Source organism: Perognathus longimembris, chromosome 9 (assembly GCF_023159225.1).
Source record: "Perognathus longimembris pacificus isolate PPM17 chromosome 9, ASM2315922v1, whole genome shotgun sequence".
Taxonomy (NCBI): domain Eukaryota; kingdom Metazoa; phylum Chordata; class Mammalia; order Rodentia; family Heteromyidae; genus Perognathus; species Perognathus longimembris.
Window position 1 is genome coordinate 66,860,082 of NC_063169.1, and position 17,579 is coordinate 66,877,660.

The window sequence follows — 17,579 nt, forward strand, 5'->3', positions numbered from 1 at the left end:
TTATTCTCCATCTGCTTCTGTAAGCGATCGTGGAGGCCCGGCGAGGTTGGATACATAAGTCAGGGTTAGCTTCATCAGGAAGGTGATGCCACTGAACTCCCAGCTACTCAGGAGGCTGAGATCTGAGGATCGCAGTTCAAAGCCAGCCTGGGCAGGAAAGTCCAAGAGACTCTTCAACTAACCACCAAAAGGCCAGAAACGGAGATGTGGCTCAAGTTGTAAAACACTAACCTTGGGCAAAAATGCTCAGGAACAGCATCCAATGGCTGAGTTCAAGCCCCAGGATGGGCATGTAACACACACACACACGCACACACACACACACACACACACACACACACACGGGTGATACCAATACTTAATATTGAGACCCAGTACTTAGGTGAGTTTCTGGTTGAAAAAAGACAAACCAGACTTAGTAACTGCTGTTTAGCAGCTTCTTTGTAGCCACGAAGGAGGCTGAGGTGAGAAGATTGTCGGTAGTGTAATGTGGTTTAAGGTCTGCTCATGCAAACAGTTCATAGGACCCATCTCAACAGAAAAGCTGGGCATTGTGGTTCACGCCCTATCACAGGGGAAGGGTAACAAGGACTGGACTTCAGGCCAGCCCAGGAAAAAAGCACAACTCTATAGCAAACAAACCAACCCAAGAACAAAAAGGGCTGGAGGTACGGCATAAGCGGTAGTGTGCCTGTGCAGTAAACACCTCAGCCCCCAGTTTAAACCCCAGCAGTGACACAACTGCCACCCAAACAGGGAACAATCACACTGGGTTTGCTTTGGCAACACAGCCAAAAGGATGAATTGCCAGTCAGTGGTCACGGTAGCAGAGGCAGTTTCTCAAGAAAGTACTCTTTTGCAGTCAGGATACGATGGTGATGATGACTATGGTTATTTCAGCCCAACTGCACCCCTGCAAGTTATTGTAATCGGCTGCTGGCTTTCTGTCTTAAGAACTCAGAAGTCCTCCGAGTGAGACCGACACGTACGTAAACACGCGGAAGGTGTGTGCCGGCGGTGTGAGCCCTGTGTACCGGCTGTGTGTGCCGGCTGTGTGTGCCGGCTGTGTGTGCCGGCGGTGCGTGCCGGCTGTGTGTGCCGGCAGTGCGTGCCGGCTGTGTGTACCGGCTGTGTGTACCGGCTGTGTGTACCGGCTGTGTGTACCGGCTGTGCGTTCCGGCGGTGCGTGCCGGCGGTGCGAGCCAGCCGTGCGGAAGCCGGGGTCGAGGACAGCCACCCCTCCTTCCTGCTGAGCGGCTTCCCCGAGGGAGCTGCCGCGGGGAGTCTGGCTCAGGGCGGGAGCGAGTCTTCTGAACTCCCAGTCCTAGGCCGACATGAAAGGCTCTTTCAAGGGGCGACTACGGCATACAGAGATTTCCTGTTGCACTTTTATTATCAACCTTATTTCTTCTGCCATGAAAGCTGGTTTATTGTGATAATCTGAGCATTTCCTCTGGATTCTTCCCCACCTGGGGAAGTTACCCCAATGATGATTATTCTTACAAGTCATTTGAGATTTAGGAGCATTCCCTCCCCCATCACAGACACCGCAACAGCCCCGCAGCAGGTCTGCCTGGCGCGGGGTAAGCGCCATCAGTCCCGTGGGCGCGTCGGCAATCTGCACATGTGCCTGAGGAAAAGGCACCCCGGTCCCTTTGCAGCTGTGTCCCCAAAGCCGCCCATCCTGCGGCAACCATTTGGGATTTCATCCGCGCTCTTCTCATTTAGGTTTCCACGCTTCCTCCCACCCAACAGCCGATTCGGAGTGCTTCGGGATTGTGGGAAATATCGATTGCATTTTACTTCGAAAGTCTTTCATCTGGAAGAAAAAAAAATCAGTCATCAGGTGTCAAAAGAAGGAGAAACAGCGGAGGCCATTAGAGGCGGCACCAGGCTCGCTGGAGAACACTTCAGTGCTCATGGGCACTGCACCAATGTGGATGGAAACAGGCTACCTCGACAGAACAAAGAACACAACACCCCTCTTTTCTTCTCCCAAGTATGAATCCATTAACTAAGTGACACAGAATGTCGGGAAGTTTGGAAGGCAACGTGCCCTGGTACAGGCGGTTGGAGTCCCAGATGGGTGCGTGTGCATGGCCTTCCATACAGGGGGAGTGAGTTCTAGCTACCCGAGTCCATGATCACCCTCAGCCAATTCCAAGGGAGATTCTTCAAGCTAGAAGGAAAAAGGAGAGGAAAAACTTAGGGATTTCATAAAGAAGAAAGGAACGAATAGCCGGGTGCTGGTGGCTCAGGCCTGTGATCCTAGCTACTCAACAGAAGGTTCAAAGCTAGCCCAGGCAGGAAAGTCCATGAGACTCCCATCTTCAATTAACCCCCAGAAAAAACACCAGCGGAGCGGTGGCTCCGTGGGAGAGCACTAGCCTTGAGCAAAAAGAGCCCAGGAACGGCACCTGTGCCTGAGTTCAAGCCCCACGACTGACAAAAGGAAAAAAAGAATAGCAGCTACAGTTGTGAGGTTGCCGGGGATCCCCGCAGGAGCTTGCGGGCGGAAGCCATGCGTTGGGGAGGAGCGGGCGGCCCGGGGAGCTTGTGCGCGCTCAGCCAGGGCGCACCGACACGCGCTCGTTCCAAGGGCACAGCTCACCCGGACGCGGGCATTCTGGGACGTTCATTTCATGTGTTACTGGCTGCGACTCACCGGACACTGGAGACACACAGCGTGCCCCGTCGCGCGTGCCCCGGCCGTGCATGCACGGGCTCCGTGCCGGTGCGCCCCTTCCGAAGACGCCATGCGCCCGGGGCGCTCGGCTCCGCTCCGCCCTTCTTCAGAGCCCTGGCTCCTCCGTGCGGGGTTCGGGCCCAGGCCGCCCCTCGAGGCCGCAGACGCTCAGCGTCCACAGTGAGATCGGCTTCATCTCACGCGCGCGCCGTGGGCCTCGGGAGTGGAAGAGCCGGCCTCTCCCCGGCCAGGTTTTGCAGTCTGCTGCCTGGTTCCTTCCCTTCCCGAGCGGGGTGACCGGGAGACCGCCATCTGCCCGCTCCGCTCGCCACGCGTGAGTAGGTCGAGGAAAACAGCGGGCAGTGAGACCAATGCTAGGAGCTTTTCAATGAATGCTCCTGGAGCTGCCATGAGCACGAAAAGGGTCATTTTTTTATGGCTTAGGGAGCAGCCTGTTGATATTCACAGGGATTCAATCTAAGTTGCTAGGAAATCTATTCAAATATCCAGTGGCGTTAGGAAGGCTAAAAGGGATTCTTAAATTTCAGCTTCCCATTTTGTAAGTTATTGGTACTATCCTTTAATAGGCAAAGCATCTTCTTTACGTTCTCCTGAATTCTTACTGCATTCACCTATGATAAAGTCTAGAATTTTTAGTGAAATCCATTGATTTAGGAATGAAGAGCCAACATGTAATCTACTTGGAAACACAATTCCAGAAGTATTCATTCAAATGGCCACCTCTTAAGACAGTGATTACCAACAGGGCACCGTCTTCTCCTCAGGTGACTTACACCCAGCGTCAGAGATGGGCCTGGGGCTCTCAGAGCTCAGGTCCCACTGGCACTGAAGACCCAGCCCAGTGAGAACAATTGATAGCGTGCATTCTCATTTAACATGAACAACAGGCCAGGTTTCCAGCTCTAAAATGCTTTCACTACACCAGGCTTTAATTCTGGTAATTGCAAATTTTAAGGATTTTTCCCCCCTGCCAAATCAGTTGACAATACCTATACCACGCCTATGAGGCCTTTTTCTGGAAGCTACCTACCCTTTACCGCATTCAGTATTTTCTGAGAGCTACAACCTGATCACTATTATTTTCAGGTTAACCTAATTATCCTGCTTCCCAGGCAGGAAAACACACACACACACACACACACACACACACACACACACACACCACCCACCCCCCCCATCAGCAGCGGGCAGCCCCAGGTCACCATGTCTTTTTAGCGGTCCAACTCGGCGGAATTCGAGCAACCTAAAGACAGATCCGTTACAAAAAGTACTTCTCTGTGTGTGTGTGTATATATATACATATATATATATATGCTTTTATTTCTGTATTTCCGAAGTTACAACTTTTAAAATGGCAAGGAGGCCAGCTGCAGTGAATGGGCACGCGTCCACGTGCTAATGAAGAGAACCAGAACCTTGGGAAACCAACAAACACCAACACATCTTACTTGCTCTTGGACTACGCGGTCATAGCGACCTCTAGTTTACCGAGCGCGCTCCCCGGGCCCGGGCGCGGGCCGCGCGCGCGGGGGCCGCCCTAGATCTTGAGCTGCTTCTGGATGTCCCACAGCGTCTGGGCGCTCTTGCGCAGGCGCGCCTCCTCGTCGCGGCTCAGCTTGATCTTCACCAGGTCGGCGATGCCGTTCTCGCCCAGGACGCAGGGGACGCTGAGGAACACCTCCTCCTGGATGCCGTAGAGGCCCTGGATGACGGTGGAGACCGGGTGCGTCCTCCGCAGGTTGCGCAGGATGCTCTCCGCGATGTCGGCCACCGAGAAGGCGATGGCCCAGTTGGTGTAGCCCTTCATCTTGATGATCTGGTAGGCGCTGGCCACCACGTCCTTGTGCACCTCGTCCCAGCGCTCGGGGTCGCCGGCGCCGCCCAGCGCCGCGTTCAGCTCCCGCAGCGGCACGCCCGCCACGTTGACGCCGCTCCACACCGGCACGCTCGAGTCGCCGTGCTCGCCCAGCACCCAGCCGTGGCAGCTCTCGGCGTGCAGGCCCAGCCGCTGCCCGATCAGGAAGCGGAAGCGCGCCGTGTCCAGGTTGCAGCCGCTGCCGATGACGCGCGCCGGGGGCAGCGCGCTCACCTTCCACGCCACGTACGTCAGCACGTCCACCGGGTTGGACACCACGATCATCTTGCAGCGCGGGCTGTGCCGCACCACGTCCGGGATCACCGACTTGAAGATGGCCACGTTGCGCTGCACCAGGTTGAGGCGCGACTCGCCCTCGGCCTGGCGCGCGCCCGCCGTGACGATCACCAGGCTGGAGTTGGCCGTCACGCCCAGGTCCTGGCTGCACTCCACCCGGGGCATGCGCAGGAAGGGGCTGCCGTGCTGCAGGTCCATCGTCTCGCCGCGCATCAGGTCCTCGTTGGCGTCCACCAGCGCCAGCTCGTCGCTCAGCCCCTTCAGCAGGATGCTCACGGCGCACGCCATGCCCACCGACCCCGTGCCGATCACCGACACCTTGTTGTGCACCGCCGGCTTCTCGGCGCTCACCGGCTTCACCAGCTCCGCCTTCACCGTGCCCATCCAGGCCCCCGGCGCCAGCGGCCACCGCGGGAGGCGCGCCGCCCGCCCGGCCCCGCCCGCGCCCGGGCCCACGCCCGCCCGCCGCCCGGCGCGCAGCACGCCCGCCGCCCAGCTCATGTCGGGAGCAGAGGCCGCCGCCGACCGACCCCGCCGACCGAATGACCGACCCGACCCACCGACCGACCGTTGGAAGCCGCGGGGGAGACGGTTAGGGGCGCGGCGGAGGCCCCGCCCTCGCCCCCTACTGCGGCTGCGCGGGCCCCCCCTGCGTCCCCTCCCCCCCCCCCCCCCCGTCCCTTCCCCCCCACTGCGGCTGCGCAGACAGAACCCACCCCAGCCCACCCACGACCTCCTCGGGTCTCCCTTCCCACTCCCATGTATTCACGGGGACGGGATGTCGCTTCGTGACCCCGGCGGGCCTCGGCCTCCCTCCCCACCCCGGGCCGGCGGGCGGGCGCCACGCCACCCTACGCGTGCCAAGTCAGGCTGCTGCCGTCGACTACAGGTGAAGGCAGATGCCCTCCTCCTCCCGGGAGACCCGCGACGGCCACAAGACTCCAGATGGAAAGGCGGCCGCGCACGTGGCCACCTAGGGCGCTGCAGGTATCTCGGGAACGTTCCGGAAATGGCAGACCTGGGCCGGGTACCGGGCCGTCCTCCTCCTCTGCATTTGCCTCAGCAGTCCTGCGGGCGACCGTCAGCGTTCTGGAGAGGTGTACAGGTCACCCAATGCAGTGCACAGATGGACGATCAATAAGCCGCACAGGCCTCGTGGCTGGAAGGGCGCTTCCTCTCCACGCGGGCAGGCGCGGCGCTGAGCAGCTCACCCCACGGACGGCACTTCCCAGGGCTCGCCTGGAAGGGCGCTCTCGGCACCCGCAGCGCTTCCGCACTCCTCAAGGAAGGATTGCAAGGGTAGGATGCTGAATAATTTATGGTCATCCCTCCTGCCACTGAAATGCAGCCCCGGAAGGGAAGAACAATGGGCAAAGCAGGCGGTGATGGGGTGGGGGGTGGGGGAGAGGGGCCGTTCAGCCAGGCTCCTGAAGTTCTGTTTCAGTGTGACTTGCACACTGTGTCTCCAGGTTCTGGCCAGAAGGGACAGAAGTTCTATCTGGACGGCAGGGCCACAAGCTGTGTGACACACAAAAGTCCACGAGCTCCGACACATGAATTCTCTCGAACAGGCAATCAGCTTTATAGAGGCCGTTTGTTAAAACTACACACTAGCTTTAAAAAATGGGTCATTTTGCTGAATAGTGGCCAACATATTGGAGGGATCCTTTAAAGGAGCCAAGATAATTTAATAGCTATCACTTCGATTGGATTCCTCACTTAAAATGTTTTGTTTGTGTATGGTGGTCCTGGTTTGAATGCAGGGCTTTGGCAAATGTTCTCCCACTTGAACCAAACCTCTATCTCTTTTTGCTTTTAGGTTTAAGGCGTGGTGCTTTTTGCCCAGGCTGGCCTTGTAGCATGAGTTTGTCTCCACTTCTTTGGTAGCTGGGATTACAATAGTGACAACTACATTTAGCTTGTTTGTTGAAATCAAGTCTCACTAACTTTTTGCTGACACTAGCCATGAGCCATGAGCCTCAAAATTTCTACAACTCTCTCGAGTAGCCAAAATTACAAGCATGAGCCACTGCACCCAGCAGCCCCTAACTTAAAATATATTTGAACATGATGACTATTCCTACCTTCTTCCTACAATGATTCCTTGGCCAGTGAAGTCAGTTCCTAGGATAACTGCTCTTGAGCATCAATTCAAGAACATAAAGGCTCTTAGCTGGCAGGCTTCTTTCTAGAGTGTGGACTTCTTCAGAAAGACAACCTCTATGGTAGCTGCCTCTTCGCTTTTTTTCCTTCAGCCACAACTAAATCAATTTTCAAGGAGGGGAAAATAACACTTCTCCAGATAAAAATACTCCAAACAAAACTTCTTTTGGGCTAGGGATATGGCCTAGTGGCTAGAGAGCTTGCCTCGTATACATGAGGCCCTGGGTTCGATTCCCCAGCACCACATATATAGAAAACAGCCAGAAGTGGCACTGTGGCTCAAGTGGCAGAGTGCTAGCCTTGAGCAAAAGGAAGCCAGGGACAGTGCTCAGGCCCTGAGTTCAAGGCCCAGGACTGGCCCCCCCCAAAAAAGCTTCTTCTTTTGTTTACAGTAAGTCTCAAGAAGGAAAGCACTAAGGAAGATGTGAGGAGCCAAGCAGAGAGGGTCCCCTAATGCATCCTCCCTCCAGCACCTCCTTTTTATTCCTTTTCACTCGAACCCAGTGCCATGTTACAGATGACGACAGGATTGTTCCTTAATATTTGTGGTCAGACCACTTAGGAGGGAAGAGGCAGAAAGTCAAGACTGTACCAAGAATGGCTGCTAGTAGGTCAGTCTGTTCCTTCTGCTCAGCCTTTCCAGCCAGTGCTCCTGCCGTCCTTTTCCAGGACCCCAGCTCTTTATAAATCTTTGCCTGGGGGCTGGGGATATGGCCTAGTGGCAAGAGAGCTTGCCTCCCATACATGAAGCCCTGGGTTCAATTCCCCAGCACCACATATACAGAAAATGGCCAGAAGTGGCGCTGTGGCTCCAGTGGCAGAGTGCTAGCCTTGAGCAAAAAGAAGCCAGGGACAGTGCTCAGGCCCTGAGTCCAAGGCCCAGGACTGGTCAAAAAAAAAAAAAAAAAGAAAAAAGAAATATTTGCCTGTCCGCCATGTGGAACCAATCCTTAAACTCTCACGTCGCCACTGCACTCTGCATTAGAGGATTCAGCACGAGGTAAGACATAGCTGTGTCAGCTAACTTCTCTCCCATCCCCGCCCTCCAGACAGAGCCACACAGAGGAGGAGAGGCTCAGCAGGAGCTGGAAGAGGATGACTAAGTACAGTAACTGTGGGCCTCAACAGCAAGGCAGAGGGCAGGCAGGAGGTGACAAGCGCGCGCGGGCGGGGGAGGGGGGGCTAGCTAGAGGAGCTGTGCACCTACAGTCCTCACGGCAGAGGGAAGGAGAGTGGGGGGGTGCCCACTGGAGGGTTTCCTTTTCTTTTTTTTTTTTCTTCATGGTGGTACTGTGGCTTGAACTCAAGGCCTCAAGCTTGCTACTGGCCTTCTAACTGACCTCTCAATCTTTACCTCCTGAGTAGATGGGGTTATAGACATGCACCACCATGCTTGCCTAATTGACCCTGCCTATCCTCTGTGATTGGATTAATATACTATAGGCCAAAAAAAAAAAGCTTTGCTCAACCCCATCTTCCTTATATTTCAGGAAAATCTGATTTGAAAGAATATTTCATTTTCCAATATAATGACAGACGATACTGACAATGACATACTTCTACTGGAATGTCTTGATTTTGCCTCCGTTGCAGTCCGTCACCAAGCTGCTCTTCCACATTCATGTTGAGCGCCGCTCCCCAGTGCAGGGTCAAGAGGGCGGAGCTGCACAGGGAGTCAGGGCAGAGGGGCGCTTGGCCTCTCAGACTTGGGCACAGTGATACTTCTAATTCATTCAAAGATGATTCCAGGAAAATTCTCAATCCAGCAGATTGGCTAGATGGTGATGAGTCTGTCTGAAAGTTCTAGAAAGCACTGTCAGGAAGAGGCAGTGCGCGAAGCTGAGTGATCAGAGTAAAAACCTGAAGCTGCTCTGAGCTGGTGAAGCCCCTCCAAGCACTGGGATTAGGTTAGATTAGGCCCAGGCACAGAGGGTTGAAGTTTTCAGCTGCTTTTCAGACTTCTCTGGCAGATTCCTCTAGCATAACTGACATTAAACCATTTGCCAGGAAATTCAGATTTGTTTTTAACCATGGAACCAAGCTAGTGAAAAATATCTAACACTCTGAAGTCTAGTTCCTGTTTTTGGTATCTTAAAAGTTAAATACAGATAAGGTTTCCTTCAGGTTTACTTACAGAAAGCCTGGCAGTCACTCTACAATGCTGACACATTTGAGGCGAATATGTAAAAATGATAGAGGAATAAGCACACTAATAAAGGTTGTGCCATAATATTGGTAAAACTAAAATTAGCACTAAATCAAAGGAAAGAAACTCGACTATAATAAGCAAAAGATCTCAGGCTTCTCAGACAAGTATTAGCATACAAACTGTACTTAAAAGACAGACACTGGTGTTTTGCTTTTTTTTTTTTTTCCTGCCAGTCTTGGGGCTTGAACTCAGGGCCTGAGCACTGCCCCTGCCTTTTTCTTTTTCTTTTGCTCAAGGCTAGCACTCTGCCACTTGAGCCACAGCTCTACTTCTGGCTTTTTCTATATATGTGGTACTGAGGAATCGAACCCAGGGCTTCATGTATACGAGGCAAGCACTCTACCACTGGGCCACCTTCCCAGCCCTGTTTTGCTTTGTTTGTGACTCTTGAGAAGCTCTGTGGGCCGCCACGGGGGCAGGCAGGGCCCGGCAAGGCTGGCGAGCCACCAGTCATGATGGTTTCCATACAAGTCCTTGTAGCAGCAGAGACTCAGGAGAGACACAGATTCTTCAAGAGATTATTCCCCAGACTGGCCAACGTTTCTGAGTAATAGCAGCCTCTACTGACCAGCCACCGATGGCCAGGAATCTCAGAGGCATTGTTATCTTCTGTGTAAACTTCACTCCGCAGTATTTAAAAATACAGCTTGTACCACAGTAACATCTGTCTTTAGGACAAATTTCTAAATCAAGGAAAATTCAATGATGTATGTCTGCAGGTTCATTAGGCTATTTAATAGTGAAAAATGAGTCCCAACAGCCCCACTGCCAGGCGACTGACTTAGATTATAATACTTAATGGAGTACTGTGTAGTCATTAAAAATGATTAAGATGTATATACTCCATAGGCTAAGTCCCTGCAATTGTTCACCGAGATTCCAGAGTGCATGTCCCACACAAAGCATGGTGAATATCTGTAATCTCTGCTACTTCCAAGGTGGCAATCTAAGGATCCAGGCTGCAAGCCAGCCTGGGCAGAAAAGTCCTTGAGACTCTTATCTCCAGTTAACTAGCAAAAAGCCACCTGGATGTGTGGCTCAAGTGGTAGAGCACTAGCCATGGAGGGAGAAGCCAAGCAAGAATGTGAGGCCCTGAGTTCAAACCCTGGATAAAAATAAAAAGAGGTCCCAAGGCTGGGTACATGGGAAGCAAGGTAGGAGGATTGCAGTATGACACCAGCCCAGGCAAAGTCAGTTCAAGACCCTATCTGAACCCTCCCACCCCCCCCCCCCACCAAACCACAAAACCTGAAAGCACAAGGAATGGAGGTATGGCTCAAGTGGTGGAGCACTACCTGCAAGCTAGATGCCCATGGTTCAGTTCTCAGTATGGCAAAAAGAAGTGTAAAAACTCCACTTATTAAATTCCCTAGATAATTTAAAGTACCTGGCAAGAACTGAGAACATTTTCATTTGCGGTTTCTAATATGACTGAGATTTCAGCTACTGTGAGAGCAAGAGCTATAAACGATACTGTAGCAGACATCACGGACACCTTTTACACAGCCACAGGGGAAGGAGGCAGTGGCGGCTGCCAGCCCAGCGCCAGGCCGCAGAGCCCAGGCCACCTTCTACAAAGCACGGTCCTAGCAACCGGGAAAGGCGAGGCTTCTAAGAGAAGAAACACAAGATGGTCTGGCCAACCACAGGCTAAGCCTCTTCACAAGCCTTCACCCACCAATACCTACAAGAAGCAAGAGGCAGGCGCCGCTCTGGAGGAGCGTGTGGATAACAGTACATAAAGCCGTTTCTTCTTTTCCCTCCAGGCATGGGGCTGCCAGTTCATACCACTGTGGCACCGTAGCACACTCATCCCAGCTATTTTCTGCATCCACCACGCTGACGCAGGGACACTCACCAGGTCTCCCAGGATCACAGGCTGGGTTAGGGGACCAGGGAAGCTGTCTTAAAATCCATGCCACCTCCATCATACTAAAATTCCCTAAGCACTCAAGCTGTGCCTGCTGGCAGAGGCTGGTTAGGGCCGCTGGTGGAGGCAGGACCTGTTGTGACTTCTCCAGAGCGGTACTGACAGGCAGGGAGGGGCCACCCTCAATCCTGGACAAACCTAGCGCTTTGGTCAGCCAACCTCAGATCAAATGACACACCACTGCATCCAACACAGGTGCACATTTCTATTGGATGGACTGTGGGTATTCTCTGTGAAATGAAATTTCCAGAGTACAGCTAAAATGTTTAAGAAACCAAAGAGCTGTGCTTTAAGCATTTTTAGCACGTTCCTTTTCAGGCCAGCAGATGTAGCTGTGAATTAAATAAGAAACAGAGCATTTTGTCGGGCTGCCTGAAGTGAGCCAGTAGATGGCACCCATTCTTTTCCTTTTTCTCTCTCCTCTTTCTTTCCTTCTCTCTCCCTCCCACCCCCCTTTCCAGGTTACTAACAGAGAGTTAACACAATCTAAGATTTGACACTGGAGTTGAAGTCAATTTACCGGCATTACCTAGAGGTGACTATCACATCTGTTCGCTAGGCGCATATACTTGGACCACTACAGCTCATAAATGTTAAAAGACGAAACATTTTTAAAGTCACTGCTTTTAAACATTTAAAGTAGCTGCTTTTATCCTACTTCGGACACCTGTCAGCATGGCCTGGCTAACTGTAGACCTACACATGACTTCTGAATTAACAGCAAATTACTGAACACTATTGCCTTTTAAAAAAATGCGTTTAAAAAAAGATCTGAGTAGGTTCATTTTTCTAAGATGTCTCAGCTCTACGGATGAATCTGCTATCTAATACCAACGTACAGGCAGAGCACGCGACTGCTCTCTATTTGGATGTGAAGATGCATGAAAAGATTCATGTATTCTGTAGTACTGAATCAGAAAGTAGTTTTCCTCTTCAAAATATTTTATTGAGGCAATAATTATCTTATAAAACAAAGTTGTTTATGTTCTAGGACTAAAAGAGCAGTCTAGCTTAAAACAGAATTCTCAAATGTATAATAATCTTAATTTCACCTGAAAATTTAGATTTATTGTGTGTGTTGATCATGGGCCTGAACTCAAATGAACCTTGAGCACTGTCCCTAAGCCTTTTGTGCTCAAGGCTAGCACTCCACTGCTGAGCCGCAGGCTCCATTGCCGGCTTTTTTAGTGGCCAGTTAGAGAAAAAAGTCTTGTGAGCTTTCCTGACTGGGCCGGCTTTGAACGTTGATTTTCAGATCTCAGCCCCCTGAATAGCTAGAGTTACAGGCGTGACCACTGGTGCCTGGTGACTGATTTATATATAAATCAAAGATTTAATATTTTCATACCTTGAAATTCTTCTTAGTTTATGAACACTGAAAGCACTGGCTACCAATTCCAAACAACGTAGAGTGCTCACTGGCTATCATTTCTGCAGACCAGCTTTACTACTAAGCATTCGCACCCTGCCCATGCAGATGTCATTCTAGTCGGTGTGTTTTGTGAACTACTAGGCAGCTTTATTTTACCTTATTTTCTGTACCCATTAATAAAAATAAAGCCTTGCATAATTTTTAAAGTAGTGCCATTAAAGCAATAAGGCTAAGAAAGTAAAATAACTTCACCCCCATTTCCCATTATTTGTTCACATACTTCCATCTACTCTTTTATTCCCCATCATAATGTACAAGAAAAGCCAGAGAAGCCAGGACCTACAAATCCAGACCTGGATTGAAAGCTTGACTCTGACAGTTACAAAGCTATCAGAGTCGAGGCAAGTGACTTCACTTCTCCGATTTCAAATTTCCTCACCTATAAAATGGAAGTGTTAATATCCTCTATTCTGCTAGTTCTCAGATGTCTGATACAAAGGCCTGTAATAGGAGAAAAGCTGAGCCAGTAGCAACAATCCAACAAAACCTTGAGTGGCACTGCATGTCAGGGTCTCATCCGAACCCTAGCTACTCAGAAAGCTGACATCTGAGGGTTCTGGTTCAGAAACGCCCTGGGAAGCCAAATTTGAAGCTCCAGCTAACCAGTGAAGAGCCATAAGCTGAAGTGGAAGAGCACCCGCTGTGAGTGAAAAAAACCTAGCCAGAGCACACAAAAGTTGGTGCCCTGGTGTAAGAAAAACAATCTTTCAGCCCAGCCAGGCATGGTAGCTCAAGCTGGCCATTGCAGCTAGATGGGAAATGGGGGTCAGGGGATCTCCACGCCAGCCTAGGCATAGAAGTTCTCAAGATTCCACCCTACTCTGAAGCAAGGTATTATGGAACATGCCGGTTAATACCAGGGACAAGGAACGGCGAGGCCGAGCTCAATATCCAATACCAGATACCAAATACATGTCTCCAGACATAAACACACACAATCAATCTATTTATACAAATACACCCACACATGCACACACATACCTTTAGACTCTTGGGATTTTTCCAGCAATATGCAAAAATAAACACATTAATGACTTAAATGATTCATTACAAAATGCTTTAACTATTTTACAAGGATGTTTATATATATATACATATATATGAATATCAAACAGCATAGAAAGCTGTTCCAAAATAATTTTATTACACAAGCAGAAAATTAATACAGAATGAACATTAGCTATGAATTAGTCATTAATTATTTGAAAAACTTAAGCCAGTTCTGCATGACTTACCAGCCATGGGAAGTTGCTACTATGTGGTAAGAGTTCAGTCACATTCACTGTTACTACATCCTAAGACCAAGACCAAATTATGTGCGAATTTGAAAACCAGAAAATTTAGACAGCAGGAAATAAAGAATTGGATACCAATTCCGAAACTGGTTACTTACACTGTGAACTCCTAAACTCTTCCAGACTGCCCAGCTGATCACACCAACCCCACACCAGGCGTAAAGGGAGCCCCAGCCCAGGGCCCGCAAGGCCAGGGAGGACCCGCTCTCTGGCAAGGCAGCTGTGGCCATACTGCCCTGTAATGAACACAGAAAGGCTTGGGTAAGACAATCAGTTCAGAAAGGATAGACATTCTGCCCAGGCTGGCTTTGAACCTGGATCCTCAGATCTCAGCCTCTTAATAAGTAGCTAGGATTACAAGCGTGAGCCACCAATACCCAGCTTTAAGGCATTCTTATCTGACACAATTCTGATGTCTTCACTTTTTATAACACATGAAATGTGTTTTTGTCAGAAGCTATAGCTGTATCAAAGATAAATGACATTTCCCTCTTTTTTTTTTTTTTTTTTTTGCCAGTCCTGGGCCTTGGACTCAGGGCCTGAGCACTGTCCCTGGCTTTTTTTTTTTGGCCAGTCCTAGGCTGTGAACTCAGGGCCTGAGCACTGTCCCTGGCTTCTTTTTGCTCAAGGCTAACACTCTGCCACTTGAGCCACAGCGCCACTTCTGGCCATTTTCTGTATATGTGGTGCTGGGGAACCCAGGGCTTCGTGTATAGGAGGCAAGCAGTCTTGCCGTGTACGAGGCCATATTCCCAGCCCCAACGTTTCCCTCTTTATCTACTGATTTTCAGAAATGGGTTTTGAAACCACTCAGTTATGTGATGAAGTTTTGCCAAGCATTAAAATAAGGGGGCTGTTCTTGGTGGTTACTCGGGAAGCAAGGTAGGAGGATCTCTTGAGCTCATGGTCAGCCCCGGTAAAGTTAACAAAGACCCAACCTCAAAAACATAATTAAAAAACAAAAACAGAGGACTGGCTTAAGTGGTAGAACCTTTCTAGAGTGTAGGCAGCCCCAGCACTAGGAGTGAAAACAGGGACACAGATAAATAAACTTCATGTATATACATTAATTCTGCATTTTCTTCAGTTCTTATGACCAAATAGACATACCATATGCACATAAGTTTCACTGATAGCACCTCACTGAGCCTCAAAATAAAGTTTTACTAAACTGACATGTGTGTGAAAAGTATTAAACAAAAATTTTGGAAGGCTGAGGAATTAGCTCCATGGGGGAGCACTAGCCTTGCGTGTGCTGGCCCTGGGTTCAACCCCCTAGTACCACAAGGAAAGAAAATCTTGGCCTATTTTTACTAAATCAAACAAAGAAACTTGAAGGTGAATTACCTTCTTCTATATCTTGCTCATTCTGTTTATTCACGGGATTGCAAAGAAAAATTTTATGCTCACTCAGCACATTTCAAATCCCAGTTTTCTAGTTGAAAACTCATCAAAGACAATAAAAATAAAATGCTTGACTAAGATGACTCATCTTAAACAGAAGCAGTGTAGGCAGCACTCCGCTGAAAAGTTGGTCGGTCTGAAGCTCTTTTGTGTGGGCCGTAATTTAATTTGAATCTGTGTTGTAATTAATATTTAGATACCAGAAAATTATTTAAGTAACTGTAGTGCTGAAAGTGGTATCATTTATTCCTGGGAGGAGGGGGGAAATACCATGCTGGGCAAGTTGTTTAGCCTCTGTTTGCTACTGTTTAGTGGGAGCACAAGTTCCGTGTGGGTTCAGTGAATAAGGCCCTCCAACAGCAGCTAGCACATGCTAAGCACTCGGATGTTAGGCATTAGAAATCGTATTGTCAAAGTTACTGAAGATCAGGCGCGATTTTGAAGCACATCCTCAGACTGATGCTTTGCAGTGTAAACTCATTACTGTGTGCTCCAGAACCCACACTCTCAAGAAGTGTGGATGCTCTAATCCCAGTGCTGCCGAGAGGGATGAAGAGATTATTCACACAACACATGTGACCAGCCAGAGCAGTGACTCTGACTTTCTGCTCTTTGGATCCCTTTATTAACAGGCCCTAAAGATTTTAAACTATGTGGGATCTATCAACATCTAATGTATTCAAAGTTGGAACTTAAGAAAATTATACTTTATTCATTTTAAGTAGCAAGTCTATTGTATATGAATGTAATCCTGTTTATGAAAAATACATTCCAAGCAAAAAAAAAATACTGCAAAGAGAAGCAATTCTCTTACATTTTTATTAATCTTTCATATGTCTAGCGTAATAAAGTTGAATTCTTTTCCCTGTTTTTTGGTCAAAACTGTTGCAAAATGTTTTCATATTGTTTCTCTTGAGTGTAATGGAGTTCTCAAAACAAGCACTCTATTACTCGAGCCGCACTCCTAGCCTTTGTCTTTTGTTTTTGAAACAGGACTTCAGCAACTGGGCCTGACCGGCTTCAAACTCCTAGTCCTCCTGTCTCCACTTCCCAAGTAGGTGAGATTCCAGGCGTTTGCCACAACACCTGATGCACCACCACCAGTCAGTCAGTCAGGTTTTGATGACACCGGCCACTAGATGTTACTCCTAAAAACATCCTACGACACAGGTTTTATTCTCAAAAGGCACACGAGAGGCTACCGACATTTATCAATGTTTCTACGCAAACAGCTGCCATTTCTCGAAAACACCAGCAATGTCTTAAATGGACTTGGGTGTCACAGACCTTATTGAACCATTCGGGGCTTTTCTTTTTAGCCAGTGACAACGTCGTAAGGAATCCGGCTAGCATTCCCGCCGTGGCCACGGAGCCAAGGAAAACTCCACCTGCCGAGAGGACGGAGTGGAAAGAAAAGGGTCAGAGGGGTGTCACGAGTTAGTTACGTTCCGGCCACTTCTCCAGTTCCACGGACGGCCGCGCAGCCGCGGGGACCCGGAGCCCACGCTCCCGGGGCCTCGCTAAGGGGAAGCGGGGAGGGGGGTCCCGGGCGCAGGGGGCGGGCGCGGGGACCAGGGCAGGCGGGGAGGGTCCCCCGGACAGGCCCGGGGCGCGCGGGGCGGACCCGGCCGGCGGGCCGCGGGGTCCACTCCCGCCCCGGGCCCCAAGGCCGAGCTGCGGGGACGCCCGCGCCGCGCCGCGCCACGCCGCGCCCCGCACTGCACCGCACTACAGCACCTTTCACCAGGAAGAGCCGGTCGTCCGCGGGCCCGAGGGCCTCCAGCGGGGCCGGAGGCCGCGGCTCCGAGCCCGGCGCCGCCATCGCCCAGCCTCCGCGGCGGCGTCCGTCCCGGACCCGAGTCCGGGCGGCAGCGAGCGCGCCCGGGGCGGGAAGGTTCCGCGGCCGCGCTCCCGGTGCAACCCGGAAACGGCTCCCCGGGCCCCCGAGGCCGGAAGCGGGGCGGGCGGCCGCCGCCAGGCCCGGGGCTCACCGGCGGGAGGCTGCGGCGCCCACCGCCCCCAGCTCCAGGGGAAAACTTGTGCTGGCTGGGAACCCTCCAGCCCCTCAGGCCGGGACGTGGCAGCCTCTGCAAAGGGAAGCGCACAGGACACGGAGGGGGCGCTGGGTTCATCCTTACATCCTGACCTGGTCCCGTGTCACAGGGATGAGTGAGCGTGCGTGCGTGTGTGTGTGTGTGTGCGTGTGTGCGCGTGTGTGTGCGTGTGTGCGCGTTGGTACTGGGGCTGGAACTCAGGGCCCCAGGCACTGCCCCTTAGCTTTTTCACT

General features: G+C 51.0%; 2 protein-coding genes across 2 annotated transcripts; both read right to left on the bottom strand.

Moving 5' to 3' along the window:
- Positions 1–1,210: 1,210 nt before the first annotated feature.
- On the bottom strand, positions 1,211–17,161 carry Tmem242 (transmembrane protein 242). The gene is made up of 4 exons (XM_048354361.1): positions 17,030–17,161; positions 16,580–16,680; positions 13,987–14,124; positions 1,211–1,819 (listed from the first exon to the last, which is right to left on the bottom strand). The coding sequence occupies exons 1-4, from the start codon at positions 17,112–17,114 to the stop codon at positions 1,721–1,723; spliced, it is 423 nt and encodes a 140-aa protein (XP_048210318.1). The 5' UTR covers positions 17,115–17,161; the 3' UTR covers positions 1,211–1,720.
- Positions 4,245–5,360, bottom strand: LOC125357441 (L-lactate dehydrogenase A-like 6A). Its single transcript, XM_048354360.1, has one exon. It carries the CDS (start codon positions 5,358–5,360, stop codon positions 4,245–4,247), a length of 1,116 nt encoding a protein of 371 aa, XP_048210317.1.
- Positions 17,162–17,579: the final 418 nt, after the last annotated feature.